The sequence below is a fragment of the Metopolophium dirhodum genome, chromosome 6 (assembly GCF_019925205.1).
Source record: "Metopolophium dirhodum isolate CAU chromosome 6, ASM1992520v1, whole genome shotgun sequence".
Taxonomy (NCBI): Eukaryota; Metazoa; Arthropoda; class Insecta; order Hemiptera; family Aphididae; genus Metopolophium; species Metopolophium dirhodum.
The window spans coordinates 7,703,974-7,724,868 of record NC_083565.1 but is presented as its reverse complement, the minus strand read 5'-3'; the positions used below and the strand labels follow the sequence as shown (position 1 = coordinate 7,724,868).

Genomic DNA, 20,895 nt, shown 5'->3' with positions numbered 1-20,895 from the left:
ACAAAACAGATTTTTGTACGGTTTAATAACAATTATATTAGTACATTATACATATTATCATGTTTTTTTCTATTTTAATTTAAAATAACCTAGTGAATAGTTTTAAAAACGTAATATATGTTAAATTATTATTAGTTTACTCTATGTAATCCACATTGATAATGTAATAATTTTTTTAGGTTCCAAGCAATTTGGTCATTATAATAACATTAATTAATTACTCATTACTAATGGAGTGAAGGAACTTATCCTGCAGGAATCATTCAGGTAACTAATATGTAGGTTTCCAACTACCATATTTTTGTCCCATTTGTTTAAAATTTTAGATTATCCTTATACCATGTTATAAAAGTCCCATTTACCATCAATATCCCCTGGGGCAAAGGTATGACTAAATGCAATTTGTCTGATTATTGGAAAATTCTTTTAGTTTTTGTGTAATTTTGTGGGAAAGGTAAATTAATTAATAAATATAATTTAAAATGTCAAACATGTATAAATGATGACTAGAAAAATAGTTTTCGTTTTTAAGAGAAATATAGGAATAGTGTTGTACAATACATACATCGATTTTCTTTATTTAAAATTGAAATAGCTTAAATATCAAAAATTTAATTGATTTAATTTTTTTGGGAAGATTTATAAATTACTTTTGTTTTTCTTATGGTAATTCTAAAAGACCCTCCACTTTAATATTGTTTTGTTTTTTCCAAAATAAATTATACCACAAAATTCATATGAACAAACCTACAAAAAAAAATAGACTCCTAAAATTAAGTTCAAAATTTTTAATTTGGGTATAATTAAAATAAAATCTAGCTATAATTATTAAAATAAATTAGGCTTAATTTTTGAGTATTATTGAAGACAGTAATATACTTAAGTTAAATTTATATTTATAGGTATCATTTATAGAATCATATATTAATCAATAAGCATCCCTCCACAATGATCACCTATTCTCTGTACATTATTCATTAACAATAGATTGAGACCAAGTCACACTATTTTTTTGTTAAAGAATACAAAGTTAACAAACATGAGTTTATAATATTATGACAAATAAGTTAATATCGGAATTGACTTCTACACATCAGACTTCACTCAGCTTTTAATTAGCAATCAAAACAATAAATTTAAACTTAAAATATTTTTTTTAAATTTAAATGTGACCTAACAATTATTAAATCTTAATGATAAATATATCAAAATAAAGTAATTAGCAACTTACCTATCAAATATTCTTGATTCTTTAAGTACATTCCCAAGATTTATGTATGCATCCAAAAAGTTTGGATCCAAAGCCACAGCTTTCTCAAAATGATGAATAGCTAACCATATTTCATTCAGAGAGTTGAATACACATCCTAGATTGCTCCAAGCAACAGCAAAGTCTGGTCTGGTTTCAATTGCTTTCAAATAGCATGACTGTAAATATAAAATATAGAAGGATCCCAGAGGAAATTTAAGGAAAGGAATAAAAGGAAAAACAATTAATAAAAAGCAATAGCTGTGTCTTATAGTTTAAGTGTAAACGGAAAAACAGATTGAAAAAAGTGTTATGTACAAATTCCTCTCCAAAAAGTTTTAAAAAAGTTGGGAAAGCGCAGAAGAAGACATGTAATATGCCAGTCTAAACAAAGACTAAATTTGTCTGTAGAGGCTGCTAAAAAAATTTTACATGGGAAACTTCTGAAAACAACTAGTTTTCTTTATTTAAGAGGGGAAAGGCATTTATAATAATTTTAACAGCCAGCAGACAAAACGCGCAACTACGCTGCAACATAATACGACAAAAAAATATTCTGATATTTTTGAAATCGTACTATGTTTATGAAGGGACCTAAACGCGCTCAAGCCATACTTTATATTTTATATTTTAACACAATAGAAGTGTTAGGAGAGAAAATGTACACTAGCGCGCATGCTTCGTCATTAACTTCGCATTCCTTGACACATTCCTATAAACAAAAACAAAAAATGCACTTGTTAAGAAAAAAAAATCCTAACATCTAATATATTTGCCCACTTCAATAAGAGAAAATTATGACTATTGATAACTTAAAATTAAGTACCTATACTTTAGTGTACTCATTACAACATTTTTAATATCATAATTTTCTCAAAGAAGTTTTGGAGAATTATGATATTAGAACAAAAATAAAATAAATTTTTGGCCCTTTTTGTGAAACCGGCATTGACACCGTTGAGATGAACATTGTTACGAGAGTGTGAGGCGAGTGGTTACCAATAAATTTAGTACTTTTGGTGTAATTTCCCGTTTACAAAATTTGATTTTAAGAGGTGTGAATTACTTTGTACCTATTAATGTATGAGGTGGTAGCTATTCAGGAAATAGGAACACACTCGCCGTACATCCTCATCAACTAAATACACAACATTTTTCGTATCATGGACCTAGATAAATTGACGGATGGTACCTGAAATTAAAAAAAAAAAATCCCAATGATATTAGTATGCACTGCTTGTTCTTAAAATATAATTATAAGAAACTAGTTCTTTTCACGAAAAATAATTATCAGAATTTTCGAATTTAGAAAAATTGTTTCATTTAAATTGTTGAGACGAAGTTTAATTTAAAAATTATTTTTAACTTCAAGACTGTATTCATTCAGATTTAAAAATTTTCTTGTTACTTTTTATTGTAGTGAATTATAAATATAAGATTAAAGAAATCATAAGAAATTAAACTACAAAAGCAGTGTTATAATTAATAAGTTTAAAACAGTAGTAGGTAGAATAGTTTTAATGAAATTTCAAATTAGCTATAAATTGAGTCCTAAATACAGCCTTGATAGAATACTTTCTCGATCAAAAACCCATAATCAAATGTTTTTGAATACTAATTGAATCTATACATTAAAATAAAAATGTAAACAGCTTTTTTTCCCACAAACAAGAAATTAATAGAATTGATTTAATGAAAATATAATTATTAGATGATAAAATTCCCAGATCGAGAAAGTTGCAAAGATTTGTTTTAATTACTTACCATCAATAATAAGGAAGGCAGGGTTGTCCATCACTTTTCGAAACCAGGAAAACCATTTGGATAAAAATGAAAAGAAATCGCAGGAAGGTAGACAAAAGATGAAAAACAACGATAGGTACATTGGTAACTTTTTGTTGTAGATCGGCGCAATGAAAACTTTAAACGAAATCTCATCAACTAGATGAATCAAAGTTATTGATATGTTTATCTATTGTAAAGTCTTAAGACTATTATAAATATTTTTATTGTAATTTAACAAGTTAAAATAAATCTTTCTTATATACAAATAACTGCAGTAATCGTAGTAATATATTGCAGAAACAGCAAATGGAATTTGATGAATACTTGAATTAATAATAAAAAATATTAATTTAAATTATCTGACCATGTCTCAAGTAACAATAGCATTAATCCAACCGAACACTAATATTTTCGGTTATCAAATAATTTTAATAGTTAAATATTTATTGTTATCTAATGTTTTCAATGTATTACACATTTAATAGCCATTATAAAAATTAAAATTGTACACAGTACAATATATAACATATATTAGAAAAAAAAATAGATTAGGCTGTTTTACTAAAATTGTATAACTTAATCAGTTAAATGAACAATAAAAACAAACAAAATAATAAGAATTACCTACAGAATATATTGAATTTTACATGGTCGGATTACTAAGACTAGTATAGATTCATATGATAATTTTTCAATAAATATTTTGTTACATAAATTTTTACCATTTAATTAATTAAAATATTTGATAGTAGGTATATAAAAAAAAAATAGTTTTAATAGCTTTACAATAGATATAATGTAAATAAAAATATACTTAGTTCTTTAATGCTGAGTAAAACTTACTCTATAAAAATTAAAAGACAGCTATTGGATATTCATCACCAAAAAACACATAGGTTTCAATACCTAATCTGTTATTTATCTCTATTTTAAGAAATTTCTAAGTTCTTTATTTAATCATAAGTAATTACATTATATACCGGTCATGATACAAAATTAATAAATTGAGTATAAGTTATAAATGAAACAAATACAGATTAAATATTGCAAACTAGTGCTTTATCTATATTCATGGAATACAATGAAAAAAATCAAATGCTCATGTTAAAAAAATTAGTAGTTTATAAACCAAGTAAGCAATAAACATAAATTACAAATTAAAATTTGTTTGAAAATTCCATAAGTTTTAATTTTTTCAAGCAAGACATTTAATTTCTTTCCGCGCGAAAATAAAAATATGCAAGCGCCGCGCACGTCAGTTGAATCATTATGTATGTTTTCAAAACTCGTCTATTTTTAAATTTATAACTAATGACAATAATGAAAATAATTATTCATTTAAATATGCTCATTTAACATGTATATATTAATAAAAAAAAAAAAAAACATACATAATGATTAAAAACTGAAATTCCGCAAACAACCAAAAAAAATACATAATTGTTCACGGAATAAAATTATTTTGATAATACTGAACATTTTGAACCAATCAATTCAGAATAATAAAGCCACAGCTAACAAAATTCATTCAATCATTTGTTTCAAAAAATTCAGTCATAATTCGCGCAATAGATGAGATCCAATTGCGGTCTTGAGATGTTAAAATAACAAAAATTATAATTCAGTAAAATGTATACTATTTTTTATCAGTGACCAATCTACAACAGAACACCTGAAAAATTAATTAAGTAATACAATAAGTATTTGATTGTACCTTAGCCTCGTCCAATCTGCCTAATGCTTTCAACAAATTTCCAAGATCACTTCGAACACAATACAATTCCTAAATAAATTAAATTTATCAACCATTAATTTTATTCAAGAAATTATCAATTTAAATAAAAAATTAAACTTACAGGGTTATACTGTAATGCTGTAACATATGCTTGAACTGCTTGTTCCATATCACCTGCAGCTACTAGAGCAGCAGCTAGATTTATGTAACCATCAATGAAATCTGGCTTCAAACGTACAGCATGACGATAATTATCAAGTGCATCTTGAAGTTGTCCGCGTTCTTTGAAAACATTTCCTAGATTACTATAAGCTTCAGCTAGTAATGGATTATGTTTAATAGCCATTGATGAAAACTGGGCAGATCTAAAGTAAAATTAAAAAATTAAAAAACAAGCATATAATATTTAAATAAACAGTGAACTAACTTATCTAAACGTCTGCATTGGAAATGAATTGATGATAAAAGTAATAATACACCAGTATTATTAGGTTCTTGACGCCAGAGCTGCATACAGTGTCTTTCAGAACTTTCATAATCTCCAGATTGGTATTCCCTATGTGCCAATTCTAATAATCCTGTAAAAATTTAGTTTATTAGATTTAAACTTGGTCACTCTCATAACTATCTACTTAGACATATATATTATAAATGTGTTGACACTTACTGTCAAGTAATTTTAATTAAGATATTTTACTGTATAAATTATGTTAAAGTAGTTATTACTATTTACTATAGATGATGTAGTGTATGAGGTCAATAAGTATATAAGTATACTTTAGCTTTTAACAGTAAAATATGAGTTCAAAAAAAAAATTACCAAGGAACCTATATTACATAGTTGGAATGTATTTTAGTAAAAATTGCAATAAAAGTTGTACTATAGAAATATTTTCATAGGAAGTCTGATACTCTAGTGTGGTTTAACCACAAATCACAATTTACTTATTTTATTGTTAATGATAGGATGATTTCATAAGTAATTTACATTACAACAAGTTATATAGTGTATCATAACAGGTTGCCATATTATAAGTAAACAAACCTCTATTATAAGGATGCCAGGCTAGAATATAGATACCTATATTGATATGTAGGGATTTTTACAGTATAAATTTACTTAAGTATTTCTATTAAGTAGGTATATGAACTGATAGTATTACTAGTTCTTATTACAGTTCAAAATATACCTATATAGATACAACTAAAACATTTTAGAATTGAATAGTAAATTCATCGGTGTTGATTTATGAAATTGAATATTGTCCAACACAAAAATTAAGTATACAATATATGAGAGTATGATACACACATAGTTTTTATAATAAGTTTATATTCTTCTTAACATTATTAAGTTTAGTTGTATGCACTAAACTAGTCTAATAAAACTTGTCCGACTAAAAACGCATTTTTAAACAGAGTTAAGAATAAATTGACATATTCTGCACACACTAAGTCAATGTACAAACTAAATTATAGATACTAAATAACATTGTAAAAGTTTACAAATATGTAAATGAATTTCAACAAACTTTTTGCAATGACAACCTAACAACCTAACAAAAATAATTATAAATTCTATGATCAAAAACTAAACACAAACAGCTAGGTATCACTAACAAAATAACACGATTAATTAACAGTTAGGAACTGAGCGTAAATACAATCAAAGAATCAAAGATTCTGGGAAACACCAAGCCACAACATCTGTTGCGTTAGTTGACGTAAAGCACTGACCGTAATTGAGGTGAATCACCATCGGATTTTTGTCGATCGGACAAACGGCGGGCATCAAGAGTGATTCTTTTAAAACGAGTTGGCGGACACGTTAAAAATATAATACAATAGAGATTATAGAGTTAAAGGTCCTCAGTAACTTTGAGTTGAGTACAAGTATACCGAAACGGATATTACCGGTACGGACTGGTATGGACGGCTACGAAAAGTCACGTGCGCCAAACACACAGAAAGATCCGAGATCTCGTTGTAAGTATACCTACGGCGCGAGTGCGATCCGACATTCGAATCGGACGAACCACGAACGCGGTAAACCGTATCAACAACTGCGCCGGTACTCGGTACTATATTGCGATAAAAAATAATCTTCGAAATAATCGATTGGCCGACGACTGAATTGAATATTATATGGTATAGCCCCATATAGGTAGCAATTAATATATTTATATACAATATAATTTTGTGAATTGTGATGTTGGGATCGAATATCGCGTGGCTGGAAATAGGTACCTGTAGGATACAACATTACGATAATATCTATTATCGATGGTTAATATTGGTTACGAGTTTAAGGACTTGTGTAAGGTCTATTTCCGTCGGCCGTAGCGTAGGTACACGCCGTGCATCGGACAACCAGCGAGCCAAACGCCTCTTCTTTTAGCCACCCCCCCACACTATCACCGTCGAGTCCGTCGGTACACGTTTTACGGTTGTATTGCATTACTATTACAACCCACTTGGATTAATAATGACAGTAATAAATCTGACGGTATCGTAATTATTGTTATTCGTACGATATTTATCCCGCGACTCGGAATGACGATAAAATACAACAAGTAACAGCGACAAGCGCCATAGCCTCGACACTTACCAGCCGACGCGTTTTCTTCGAGTTTCAGAATGACCGTGGCTCCGGGGAGCTGGTGATGCGCCTGGGACTGCATCGTGTAACGTGTCTGTGTCCTGTGATGGTCGTCGTCGTCAGATCAGAGTGTAGACGGTAATTTTAATTTTTTACCGGCGACTGCGGCCGTTCGATACTACACAAATTATGGCCAACAAACGTCGTCGCTCCGATCAAGCGTAACGCGCGATACGTTCAACGTTGATCGTTATTCGTACGTAATGACGATTTACAGTGGTGACTGGTGAGCGGTCACACACACACACACTCAAATGACGAATACAGCAGGCAGCACTCAGCAGCTCAACACTCATGCATGAGATACACGCGGACACACAGTACACACACACTAGCGATCACACTGTGGTCTGGGCAGTCGGTAACACTGTGCTTATAGCTGCGCGGTGGTGGTAACAGACTTTGCGCGCGCCGATCCGGTCCTGTACGCAAGAACAAAGGCGCAGCGGGGTGGGAGCCGATTGGTTTTCAGTGGAGTCGGGGGCGCCGCGGTGGCAGTCTTCGGCGGAGGGCGCCGGAAAACGAACAGACATCATTGGAAGTGTCGGGGTAATGACGTGCGCGCGCCGGTCTGTGTGCGTGGTGGGGTGGAGGTTAGCGAGCGGTGTTGGTGCGCGGCTGCTGCTGCCTTGGCCCGTGAGCCTTTGACCATGGCCGGCGGGGAGTGGATAATATAAGTAATAATAATTACGTTTAAAGCAAGCTGCAGCTGCAATAAGCAATTGTATATCTATATAGCACTACAATTGCCTGAGCTGCAGCAGCTGTTCGCTCGTCCGTCCACAGTCCGCCGGGTGTGGACGCAGTGTCGCCCGACCAAAAACGTGAAATTCTCACCAGCAGCATATCAAGCTCAATCGATACGAAACGGGCGCGCTCGCTCGAACTGCTTTTTCGGAGATTTTTATGTAATATGCTCACTTTTAAAGCGGTGATTGCTGTCCGCATAGAGGTAAATCGTAAATGAGTAATGACTTAAAGAAAAATTAAAAATCAATTAAATTTACTTACGATTCAGAAAGTTTTAGATAATGATCAACAATAGTCAATATTATTAAAGGTCCCAGGAATGAATGAACTTATTTTACATTTTGTTCATTTATTTAACATAAATCAATGTACCTACATCATCTATGTTATACTTTTTTTTAATCAAAGAGTAACATAAAGTGATAAAATGAATATAGTAAGTAAATCGTATGTACCTATTATAACAAAAAAATAATTTAATCATTTAAATATGTTGGTTATACCTACTGACTTTTTCCATTTTAGGGTTAAATAGAAACACAATAGTCAAAAACAAAAAATAAATCCATTTTAGATAAAAAAAAAAAACAGAGAACTTAAAGGCATAGTAAGTACCTGTGTGGTTTTTCAGAAGTCAGGAAAAATTTTTGCAAATTTACTTCCATTTTTGCGTATTTGATTGTTTAATTGAAATATTTAAGTTAAAAATATATACAGAAAAAAGTTTTTAATTGAAAATGTTGTTCTCTTCAAAAAAAAGTGGGTAAGTGGATGTCGCTCTGCTGTTCAGTAGGTTACAAGTGGGTCACTGTAATGGATGATGGTGTTAAATTTGAATTCAATAATATAATATATAAGAAAAACGATTCTGATATTACTATAAGTATATTTGATGATATTATTGTGAATAAAGTTATTTATATATTTACCTACCTATTTACGTGGAACCTGTTTTTAAATTTTCAATCCTTAGCTATAAAAGTTGAACATTTTATAAATTTTTAACTACAAAATAATTATTAAATTTAAAATTTAATAAATTTTGTCAAAATTCGAACTTTAAATGCTTATAAAAAAAATTGTGCCAACGTATTTTTAATATTTATTAACTGCTATTGTAATAAATTATAATATATCAGGAGCTTTGCATTAAATTTTCACGCTTTTTTACCCAACAAATAAAAGTACACCAAAAAACAATAAATGTTTCTATATTGACACCATTTTCGGGGTATTGGTCACTATAAGCACTTAAAAAAATTTATAAAATTATTTGTTAAACATAAAATAAATTTGAATATTCATACTTTAAGTGCTCGATAAGATCAATATTTTGATGTATTGATCATCTCTAAAGCCCAAATAGAAAAGTTGTTATGATACTTCAACGTTTAAAAGTGGTTTTTATTCACCCTGTCTTACGGTACAAGTACTATTATTCATATTACCTTGATTATATAATACATTATATAATCAATGATATTACTTATTTATTTTATAACATTTATAATTTTTATTTTATATGACGTATGAATTCATTAATTATAGACTTTTTGAGTGTTTTTTTTCTTATATCGATAAAATGATATATTCATTCAATGATAAACACGTATATTGAATGAACGTCACAAATAAACTGTTCAGTGTACGACTGTAATGACTGTATTGATGCATATAAGTATAATATAACTGTATCACAGCTACGGCCTACAAAAAAAGTTCGTTTAAACTATAAAAAAAATGTCTAAATCAGATCAACCAAAAACTGTCACCATCGATTTTGAAATTTTTCGAATCATTATTTGCATAAATTATATTTTTACTCTACTAAAAATATTTTAATAGGTAATAGGTATATATATATATTTAACTTTTTATTAATATTGTTTTAATATTTTGCTTCATCGATAAAAAAGTTAACGGCGTCTAACAGTCGTCACTCATTGCAAGCGACAGCATAATATGCCGATGATAATAATACATTGTTAGGTATAAATACGATTTTCATTATTAATGTTTTATTGACTTCTGTCAATTTGACAGAAGTCAATTGTCATTGCGAATATTGATATAGTATACCTACCTATAGATATATTTAATTTATATTCAGAATTCAATCATAACCAGACTCTGGAAACTGGAGACGAGAGCAAAGCCACTGGCGTCATTTCAGTTTTTATTAGACTAAGGCAACTTTTCACTGCTTTTCCGACTCAACATTTTTTTCACTCAGATTCTCATAGCATAGTGTCATAGTGGTTAAGGTGGGGCGAGGGATGGTAAATGTGCTGACTTAAGGTCGATGTAAATACTAGACTGGGGCAAATGCCCCAGTCCCCCCCCCCCAAATGATGCCACTGGCCTCAGCCATTGGACGTAGGTTTTTACAGGTACCTTTTATATACGTTATACCTTCAATAAAGTAGGTAATTAGGTATATTATATTAAGTAATAACGTAAATGCCTATCCAGTATAATATTTATGCATAACATTAGTAGACGATATCAACAATGCCTATAGGCATTAACAAACAATATAGGCAATGTAAAAATCAAATATTTTGGTAATTTAAGTACCTATTACCTAGACTAGGAAATTACTATACAGCTGCAGGTAGTCAGTATAGACAATGTTGATAACTTTGTTTAGAAAAAATATTCAAATTGGGTCAGAAATTTACACGTCGTACGTGCACAGTGCACAGACAAATCAGTCGATTATAATATAGTATACTTTATTGGTGTTTAATGTTTATATTATGCTAATGGCTAATTGCTATATAGCCTATAATATGCAATGTGCTTTAATATACGACGTTTCTATAATACGCGTGCCGCGTGCGTGGTGCGTTTTTACTTTTTACGTACGCATATCCACGGACTAAGAAATATGATAATAATATATTATTATATATCTTAGTCCGTGGTATATTACAATCTATAACAAATAATAGTTTTCCGTTATCTTCATTTATTCAGGATGTATCTTATATGTTTAAGTAACCTTATACGTCCTTACGTAAAAACTTCCATCGGACGCACAACCGTCGAGTGTCACTTTCTGTGGAAGCAACCGTAGGAAATAGTCGTAAAAAATTAATTTTTCAATGTACCACCGTATATTGCGATACAAGATACTCGATATTTCTTATAATTGTATCGAGGTTAGGGTTTTAAAATTTCAAGAAATTTATATTCTTGAAATATTTCATTTTGATGAAAAATAAAAATAAAATGTTTATTATACCTAAAAGTTTATAGTCGTCAACTTCTAAGTGAATATTTTTAAAAGTTTGTTTATTATATAAAACAAAGAAAATATGTAACATATTTACATATAATTTATAAGTTGTTTAACAAATCTATAATAGTTATAACGAACTATATGATCTAAGTATTAAATAATGAGCCCAGAGCACCTTCACATCACTCAGCCACATATACACACATATTATACAACTTTTGTATTCTTTATAATTACTAAAAATATACTATTATTTCATTCATTGTTAGAATTGACTTCAACTCTGCTTCAAACCATTATCTTTTCCGATATACAACAATATTTTAAAACGCATGTAAAAAAATGTATTTATTCTCAAAATAATGCCAGGAATATTTTTCAGAACTATAAAATATAGAATATACAAATATGAAATAATAATCAACAAAAATAATATGTTATTCTTTAATTCTATGTGTGTAATCAATTTATTGTTTCTAATCATCTATAACCGAACACGTTTAAAAGAAGGAAAAATATTTTTCATAATTTCAAGTGAAATATTTCAAATTTAGAACCCTAATCGAGTTACTTATTTAAGATATACTTGGATCGAAAATACTGTCCAACCCTGACATGTTTCCGTGATAACATGACAACATTATGTGTATGTTCGAAGATATTATATATGACTAAGTCCGTGCCACTCCTTGGTATTATTTAGGTACCTAGTATAATTAAGCAAAGAATTGCGGTCCATCGCCCATAAGATACCCATATTTGTATTTGTTATTTATAGTATAGCTGTACGTATCAGGGTGTATCTTATGTCATTGTACGCGGCGGTTTTTAACGGTTATGGGTCGATGACATAGAATTTTGTTAAAACGAAAAAAGATGTGTTTCTTTATTTTTAACAGGCAATTTTTTTACGATTTCAAAATTATTAAACACGCAGGTGTACCAATAGCAAAATCAACTTTATTTTTCAAATGGTAACTACTATATTTTTAATGGATTCTGGCAAAGCTTTTTTTTCTGAAAATGTTGACAGTCAAATCATCAATTTTGGTTCGATAGCTTATTAACTATATGGTCCTCTAAAGTTTAGTAAAATATGCATTAATACTTTTAATTGAAATAATTGGTATAGGTTTAATTTACAAGAGCTAAATAATTGTTTTCTTAAAAGTAAACCGTGGGTTTAAGCCCTGATAATAATATTCTAGTAGTAATATTATTATCAACTAACACTAATTTAATAATTAAGTTATAACTTATTGGCTGTAATCTGTAGTTTATGGCTATCTATAAAAAATTATGCACATGAATAATATTATTAATTGTGTTGTAGAATATTATTATTACTATTATGTTATGAAATTATGTAGTCTAAGCTAAGGCCTAAGTAGGTATATTATAATTTATAATCAATATATATATATATATAATGTGTATTTTTAAATAATTCGTGACTAATTTTATTCAAATTTATGAAATTGTAAGTAGGTATCGAGTATCTAGTATCGCGATACTGATTTTCGAGTATCTTGCCTATACCTGCATAGGTTATTCGATAGTTAAATAGTTTAAATTGGGAAGTTAGAGACCGGAGTACCATTATCCAAGATTATAAAATATTAGTACCTACAGAGTAAGTAAATCTAAAATTATTAGTATAATAATATGTATACCTAACGGCTAATAATAATACTATAATTTAACATAATATTATATAGAAAAATATTATTATAATTGGTGAAAGCCGAAAGGTTATGCTTATGCTTATATAATTATGATATAATTATTATTGTATATCTTTAGACTATAGTACCTACTTAATACAATAATACTACTAAAGCTCTACTTCTGCGAAAATGACGTGTATACATGATATTATAGTGATATACCTACCTACAATCTACCAATGTGTAGCCGCGTATATAATCACGAAGATGATATTTATCAGTGTTGTGAAGGAACGCGTTCCTTGAGGAACGAAGCTCGGAACGCGTTCCATTTAAAATATAGGAACGAGGAACGGGAACGAGTTCCTATTTTGAAGGAACTTGAACGAAAATTTCCGTTCCTCAAATAATGAAAAAATTTTAACACGTTGAGTGCCACAGTATATTTTATGAAGCGCATATAGTGTGTTTCCGCGCCAAAACTGAGCCGCGACGCCGTCGGTCGACTACGTGTCGTGTTCCGGGTCGTTTCCGGTTCCGCGCTCCAAATTAGTTCTTCTCAAACAAAACAAAATGTCAGTATAAAAATATTTTTTCAAATAAATTGAATTAAAAAAAAAAACAGATTGTTGTATCATACTATGTCCTATACTCCTATGGGCTATAGCCTATAACCTATAGCATGTCTCTATGTGTGGTGTATCGTGTATAGTACACACTATACACTGTATACTATACTACTATAGTAATATACATGTATAATATTATGCAATTATGCAATATGAATGTATATATATAAAGTTTCAAGTCTACGCTATACAACTTTTGAATTATAACAAAAAAAATCTAAGACAAATCATTTTTGTTAAAAATCGGTGCTCCTAGAAAGGAGTGAGTTAACCGATTTCAGTGGTGGTCAATGGTGTTTTTTGCGAAAAATTTTTAAGTCAGAAATAATCGGTTAACTCTCTCGGTTCGATTATTTCTGACTTAAAAATTGTTCGCAAAATACACCATTGACCACCACTCAAATTGCAAAAAAAGGAACATGAAGGAACGGGAACGCGTTCTTTTTTCGGGACAGGAAAGAGGAACGGGAACGAGTTCCTTTCTTACAGTAGGAACGAGGAACGGGAACGAGTTCCTTTTTAAAAGGAACTTTCCCAACACTGATATTTATAATAACCATATCTGATACTTATAAATTATACATAATGCCCTAGATCGAAGTCATATAAGTTCTTATACATAAATTGTTTTCCCTTTGTCATAAATCCGCCAATGCAGATTAATAGTTATAATACTAATTATCAATTATTGGCTTTTAGATAATCAAAAAAAAAACATAATATTTAAAAAATTCTAATTGATAATTTTGAGACTTTGGAACAAGTTCAAAATTACAATTTGTACCCAATTAATTTTAATGCGAACTGCACCATGATTTAAGGTATAGACGGTAGTTTAAAAATGTAATGTTCTAGTTCCTTAAAATGTTTCATTTATTTTATTATATATTGGGTCAGACTTGTTGAGATACGCAAAAATTTTGTAAAAAGAATAAACGGTAAAGCAAATGGGAATGTATAGGGGCTGGGCAACCACGGATCTGATTACTACACCAAATAGCTCGCCAAATGCAGTCTTCCAGCTAGGATCTCCGCCTATGGTAGTCCTACACTCCCACGGCTTTATGCGTTTATATTAAGTATATAATATATTGGCGTAGCTAATTATTTATTTTTATTTATTATAAGATTAGCGCCAACCGGATTTTATAGAATGGTATACAGTTTTTACATATTTAAATCAGATGGATAAAAACAAAGAATTAAATACAAACTAGACTAGATAAATGAACATAAGAAAAATGTATACAAAATACATGAGATACAATGTGAATGTAGATCACAGTTGATTGGCCAACCTAGGCATCCTGTGCACGGGGTGATTATGGCTGAAGGAAGTAGACAGAGTTGGAATGTAGAAGGAGCGTGGTTTCGAACATTGTGGAGGGAATTTTAAATTGGATTTTCGATAGTAGGTCAGGTGAGTCGATAGAGTTGTCAAGGAGAGCATGAATGAACTGTAAATCAATATCATTGCGGCGTGAGAACAGAGAGGGTATATTTAGAAAATGGCTATTGGCTAATATCAGAATAGTTATGATTAGGATTTGGTAATTTATGTATAAAAGCAGCGTAAGAAAGGAATTTATGCTGGACTCGCTCAAGACGCAGCTGATCCTTAGCAAGGTATGGGTGCCAAACGACAACCCCATATTCTAAAATGGATCTAATAAGAGCAAAATATAAAGAACGGAGACAGGCAGGTGACGAAAAAAGCTTGGTATTACGTTAAATAAAACCTAAAACCTTATTAGCTCGACCTGTAATAATATCAATGTGATGGTTAAAAGAGAGAGTGGAAGAGTAGTAAATACCAAGATCTTTTATAATTATGTTATGTCAACATTGTAAATAATAATTATTAAGTATAGATTTTTTTTTATTATACGGTAAGCAGATTTAAAATTGTATCATTGGATTGTACAGTATACCTAGCTATTACCTAATCAGTATACGATATATTTAAAAGCTATACCTAACTATACCACATTGATGGTCATGACTCAAGACTGCTATATCATTACAACAAATTCTGTCAATTTAGCGTTTTTTGAATTGGCCAATGCTATGGCATTCATGGTATCCTATGACTGATATTATAAGCAGTGTTGTTAACGTTCCTTTAGTATAAATAGGAATTCGTTCAGTTCCTCGTTCATTTAATGTTAAAAGGAACTCGTTCAATTCCTAGTTCCTCATGGTTCATGAGTTATCAGTTATTATCATAATCACTAATCAGAACACCAAGTCATTTAGGTACTCATATAGTCATATGTGAATAAAAAATTGGTAGTCTCGTCTATAACTTTTTTTTATAGATTAAAAAAATGATAAGTAAACAGCATTTTTTACCTCAAATGGTTTTTTTTTAAACTTTTCCGAGAAAAACAAAAGAATTAAAATATTTACGTTCTTATTCCTAAAAATAAGGAACTGATTCACGTTCCTATTCCTTTAAAAAATAATGGGATATATTCCTTCATTCGTTCCTCTAAAAATGGGTCAATTCCAGGAATCGTTCCTTAACAACACTGGCTATAAGTTATAACATGGTGTGACCGTCATGTGTTAGGTTAGGTTTTTTTTTATTATGCAGGTAATTGTAAATCCTAATTCGCAATCTTATTTATTTTTCTATACATTTAGTATAGGTACCTAAAACTAGATCACTGAATATATTTTGTGATATGATCGACATTATGTACATTTCAATTTTCCTCATAATATAAAAAAAAAATAGAACTAAATAACCAATCCTATTAGATTCTGAGCGGAGCAAAAGAATGTATTGATTTTTCAATGATGTATGTTTTTTGTCTGTCAGCAGCATTTTGGATAGTAAAAATGCTCAGCTTTTTGAGAATAGCATGTCTTCTGATAGAAAAGTGATCGAGTTGGTACCTTTGGGAGGTCAAAATTGAAAATTCCAAACACTTTTAAAAAACGTCAAGAAAAACAAACAAAAGTGAAAAAAAATGGTCATTTTTATGCAAAACTAATTTTGGAATTACTATTTGTATTACATCAAATTACTTTGTGCTTCCCCACAAATTTTCTTACCTTAAACAAAAAAAAAGTTTAAAGGAAAGTAATGTTAATTTTTTATGAGCGTTTGAATTTAAAATGTTTACAATATTGGATTTTCAACGGTAAATTCACGAATTTTTGATACATTGTTATAATTCAAAAACGAATAATCCTATAGATACTTGAAATTTTTACCAACCTGACAATTTTCCATGTATGGTTATATTTCAAACAATTTTGAGTCTTTTTGATCATTTATAGCCACAATAAATTATTTAAATTTATAAAACTATTGTTCAGTTAGAAATTTATAAAAGTTTTTTTTTTCACATAGCTAACATAGGAAATTTTAATGAAGGTTCCCTAAAAGTTTTTCTATTACTATTAAAAAGAAAGAGTTCATCGGAAAGTCACGCTATTTATAGCCATGAAATTGTTTAGATTTTTTATAAAAAAAATGTTTAACTATTAAATTTGATTATTTATACAAGTATGATACAACGTCTCAGAATCATTTTTCGTAATCAATGTTTTATCATTAAATTCAAATATAACACATCCATTCCAACGATGTGCTCGACAACTACCTACTGTATGGTGTACTTGTCCACCATTTTTATTTTGTCGTTCGTCGCTATACGATTGTTTCTGCGAAAACTGGAATAACTAATATAGGTTATTTTCCATATTCACATTTTACATCTAAAATATTAATAAATCCATAATTATTTATATAACTAATATAGGTACATATTGAACGCATGATAGTTTTTTTTTTTCCAATACCTTGGTTTAAATTCCAAGGGAAGGTATAGACACTAATACACAAATAATGCCATATATAATTTAGGCACCCCCAGCCATCAGAGCCAAGGTCTCAATAAACGGCAATGCTACACTAAGTCACTATAGATAAAGTAGTCATTAGGTATAATCTTTTATACGTGCATTAATACTAAAAATTAAAATAATATTTTCTTACTTTTCATGGTGTTATTTAGTTTCATCGTATCTACGAACTTGCCAAAGTCATCACAATACTCTCCCAAGCCCTCATCATCCACACCACCTGAATAGCAAAAAAAGTTATTTAACTCTCGCTGATAAACAAAAAAATAAACAATTTATTTATCTGTCCTAACATTGTACTAACGGTACATTATTTTACATTATTACTAATTATTATTGCGGTTTTTATTGGTTTTTAAAAAATGTTATTCTGACATTTTCCACATTTCATCTAAATTTGTTTTATGTATTATATTTATTATTTGAATTATTACTAACTATTAGTTATTACTGTGGTTTTTATTGATACTTTAAATTTTTATAATGACGTTTTTGAAACATTCTATTTATTTAATCATTATTATGTTCTAACTTTAATTTACATGAAATAAATTGACATTTACTCAATTTATTTAACGTCTTAATATTTCCTACAATGCAAGGTTAGTGATTTAATTATAGCTACCGGATGCGATTCCAGTACAAGAGGGTTACTACTTAAAATAGGAGGCAATTCGTGTGACAGTGGCGGAATTGTGGGCATTTGCCACCACAATTGTCGTAGTTTCCCTTTGTTTTACACTGCGTGTTTGGCCAATTTTGTAGCCAATTTTTGTACCTTTCTAATTTCCCCCCCCCCTCCAAAAAAATATAATCCTTGGATCTGCCACTGTTGTGTGAACGATTTTTTTGAAATTGGGAGGCAATTATCGGGTAACTTTTTTTTAAAAAAAGTTCACAGGAGACATTTCAATGGTCAGATTCTCATAATGATTTTTTGGTTTGTTTGTTTGAAATAAATAAATTAGTTGGTAAAAATGAAAATAATTTGGGATTTATAAGTTGTTTCGAATATTTTTTTAGATTTAATTTATGCAGCAAATAATAATAAAACATTTGAATAATACAAAATCAGGTAAATTATATAATAGAGTTAATGGTAATTAGTAATACTATCATACGTTACTATTGTAAACCCAATGGCCCATATATCCGAAGGTCTTTATATTTTATAAAAAAAAAAATAAAATCAGTATTTTAAATATGTATAATAGATATCGATGAATTCAAGCCCGTCAAAGTCACTTAGATACTATGGGCGCAATTATTTCTATAGATGCCTAGCTATTTTAGAAACCAAAAAATCCCTGGCGCAATTTATCATAGTATTTTTACTATACCTGTTCAATGTGAGCACAATTATTTACAAGTGCCCGTAATAGGTATAAATAATTCAATAATTGTATAACCTATTATAATTTATAAGTATAATAAAACACCTAATAAAATGTAGTTGTTGTTTTGCATTAATGTGAATAATGTGATATCTATTAATCATTTAGGTATCTATGTAGATATATTCCGTTTATTATTTTCTAAGTATTTAGGTACCTTAAAATTTGAAATTATAAAATCTTTCTACGACTCATAATACTTACACTTATTTTCATTATAAGACACACTTAGTTGATATACATCACCGCACTTATATGAATTCACTGAAATTGTTAGACATTGAAGAATAAAAAAAGTATAAACCACTAAACGATTCATTTTTATTATTTTTAAAAATCAGAGCCTTCTACAATTTAACGAAGGTACGTTGGTATTTATACCACAAATAAAACACAATGAAGGCAATTTTTAATTTTTAAACAAGTTGTCAATTAGGTATGTGTATAAAATCAAATATACATTATGTCGTACTATTTCAGTATTTATTCTGGTATTTTTTATATTAATGGCGTTTGAATGATAAAATAACATGACTGTTTTTCGCAGTTGTACACACAAAAACACAACAAGTAAAATAATTACTACTCCCAGATTTCCGATAACCAGGATAGGTATATTTACAATGTATACCTACCAAACATATATTTATAGACTATATAGTTGTATCTAGACGAGTCATTTGAGGTAGGTATATTGCTGCTGCAGAGTATGCGTGTGGTTCCACTTTCCTCCAAAAACGAGATACCGTTTTCCTCCACCGTCCATTTTCCTTCACAAAAAAAAGGTTGGTTTCCATGGCTGTATGTAAACTGCGGCAAAATTAACCTTTTTCTAAAAGTTGATATGTAAACTGCGGAAAAAAAAATTTTACATTATACAATCTGCGACAAAACCGATAAGATACATTATACTAACGGCGGCAACTTATTTTATATACCTTCTATATTAACTTCTATATACCTATACTATATTATAGTACCTAAATCATATAAACCTACCCATGTGTACCTATGTACGTTTATCATTTAATTAATTATGTGATGTTGCGTCTTGCGTAGAAATTGGTAAGGTAAATCCAAATGTATTTTTAAATTTTAACGAAGCATATCGGTGATATTGGTTCCATTACAATTTTAAATTCAAATTTAAATATGAATCAAAAATAAGTGGTAATAAAACGTAGGAATGCGCTAGTAAACATGCAAGGCCAAATTGGTCTTCAACAAGGAAAAAACTCTAAAATACAAGACAAATCAGTTTTGGATCAGTTTAGTAATAAAAATATTTTTCAATTTTAAAATTGATTTTTTTTAATTTTTACGCCTAATACTCTATGAGTTTCTAGAGACTTCTATACGGAGTATACTATTATAGGCAATGTTCTGCATGTTACAAGATAGCTGCGTAGAAACTACAAACGTTATCGATCATGAAGTTAGGCCACCGATAAAATACGTATTATACCTAATTATAAACGATAAACGTATAATATATAGGTAATAGGTATAGGTTATCGTATCGATATGTATTATATAGGTAGTATATATAAAAGGTATATAAAATAAGTTGCCGCAGTTTGTATAATGTATATCTTATCGGGTTTGTCGCAGATTGTATAATGTAAATTTTTTTTTTTGCCGCAGTTTACATATCAACTTTTAGAAAAAGGTTAATTTTGCCGCAGTTTACCATCTCCCGTTTCCATTTCCTCCAAATTATTTTCGACTAAAGTTATATCTATTTGTCTCCAATATTTTAGAAAATATTTTTATTGTAGTATTACGTTCCGTTTTATAGAGATAGAGTAAAGCTAGGATTACATTTTGCGCTTATCGGTTGATGATTACATTCTGGTATCGGCTATCTTTATCAGATATCGATTAAGCCTAATAAAGATAAGTACATA

At 29.6% G+C, this 20,895-nt stretch overlaps 1 protein-coding gene and 1 long non-coding RNA gene across 3 annotated transcripts in view; both read right to left on the bottom strand.

The window, feature by feature from the left end:
* Positions 1-19,326, bottom strand: part of LOC132947224 (UDP-N-acetylglucosamine--peptide N-acetylglucosaminyltransferase 110 kDa subunit) — a 34,076-nt gene extending 14,750 nt beyond the window's left edge. The window contains exons 1-6 of one of the 2 annotated variants that reach the window (XM_061017465.1): positions 19,193-19,326; positions 17,728-17,814; positions 5,197-5,347; positions 4,891-5,134; positions 4,749-4,817; positions 1,232-1,428 (exon numbers count right to left, since the gene is read on the bottom strand). In XM_061017465.1, the coding sequence (XP_060873448.1) occupies positions 1,232-1,428; positions 4,749-4,817; positions 4,891-5,134; positions 5,197-5,347; positions 17,728-17,814; positions 19,193-19,307 (863 nt within the window). In that variant the 5' untranslated portion in view covers positions 19,308-19,326. Of the gene's footprint in view, positions 1-1,231; positions 1,429-4,748; positions 4,818-4,890; positions 5,135-5,196; positions 5,348-7,377; positions 7,739-17,727; positions 17,815-19,192 lie in introns of those variants that run through there. The other variant, XM_061017466.1, reaches the window with a different exon arrangement.
* On the bottom strand, positions 2,312-4,742 carry LOC132947225 (uncharacterized). Its single transcript, XR_009664856.1, has 2 exons — positions 3,014-4,742; positions 2,312-2,441 (listed from the first exon to the last, which is right to left on the bottom strand). It is a non-coding gene; the product is annotated as an uncharacterized LOC132947225 (long non-coding RNA).
* Positions 19,327-20,895: the final 1,569 nt, after the last annotated feature.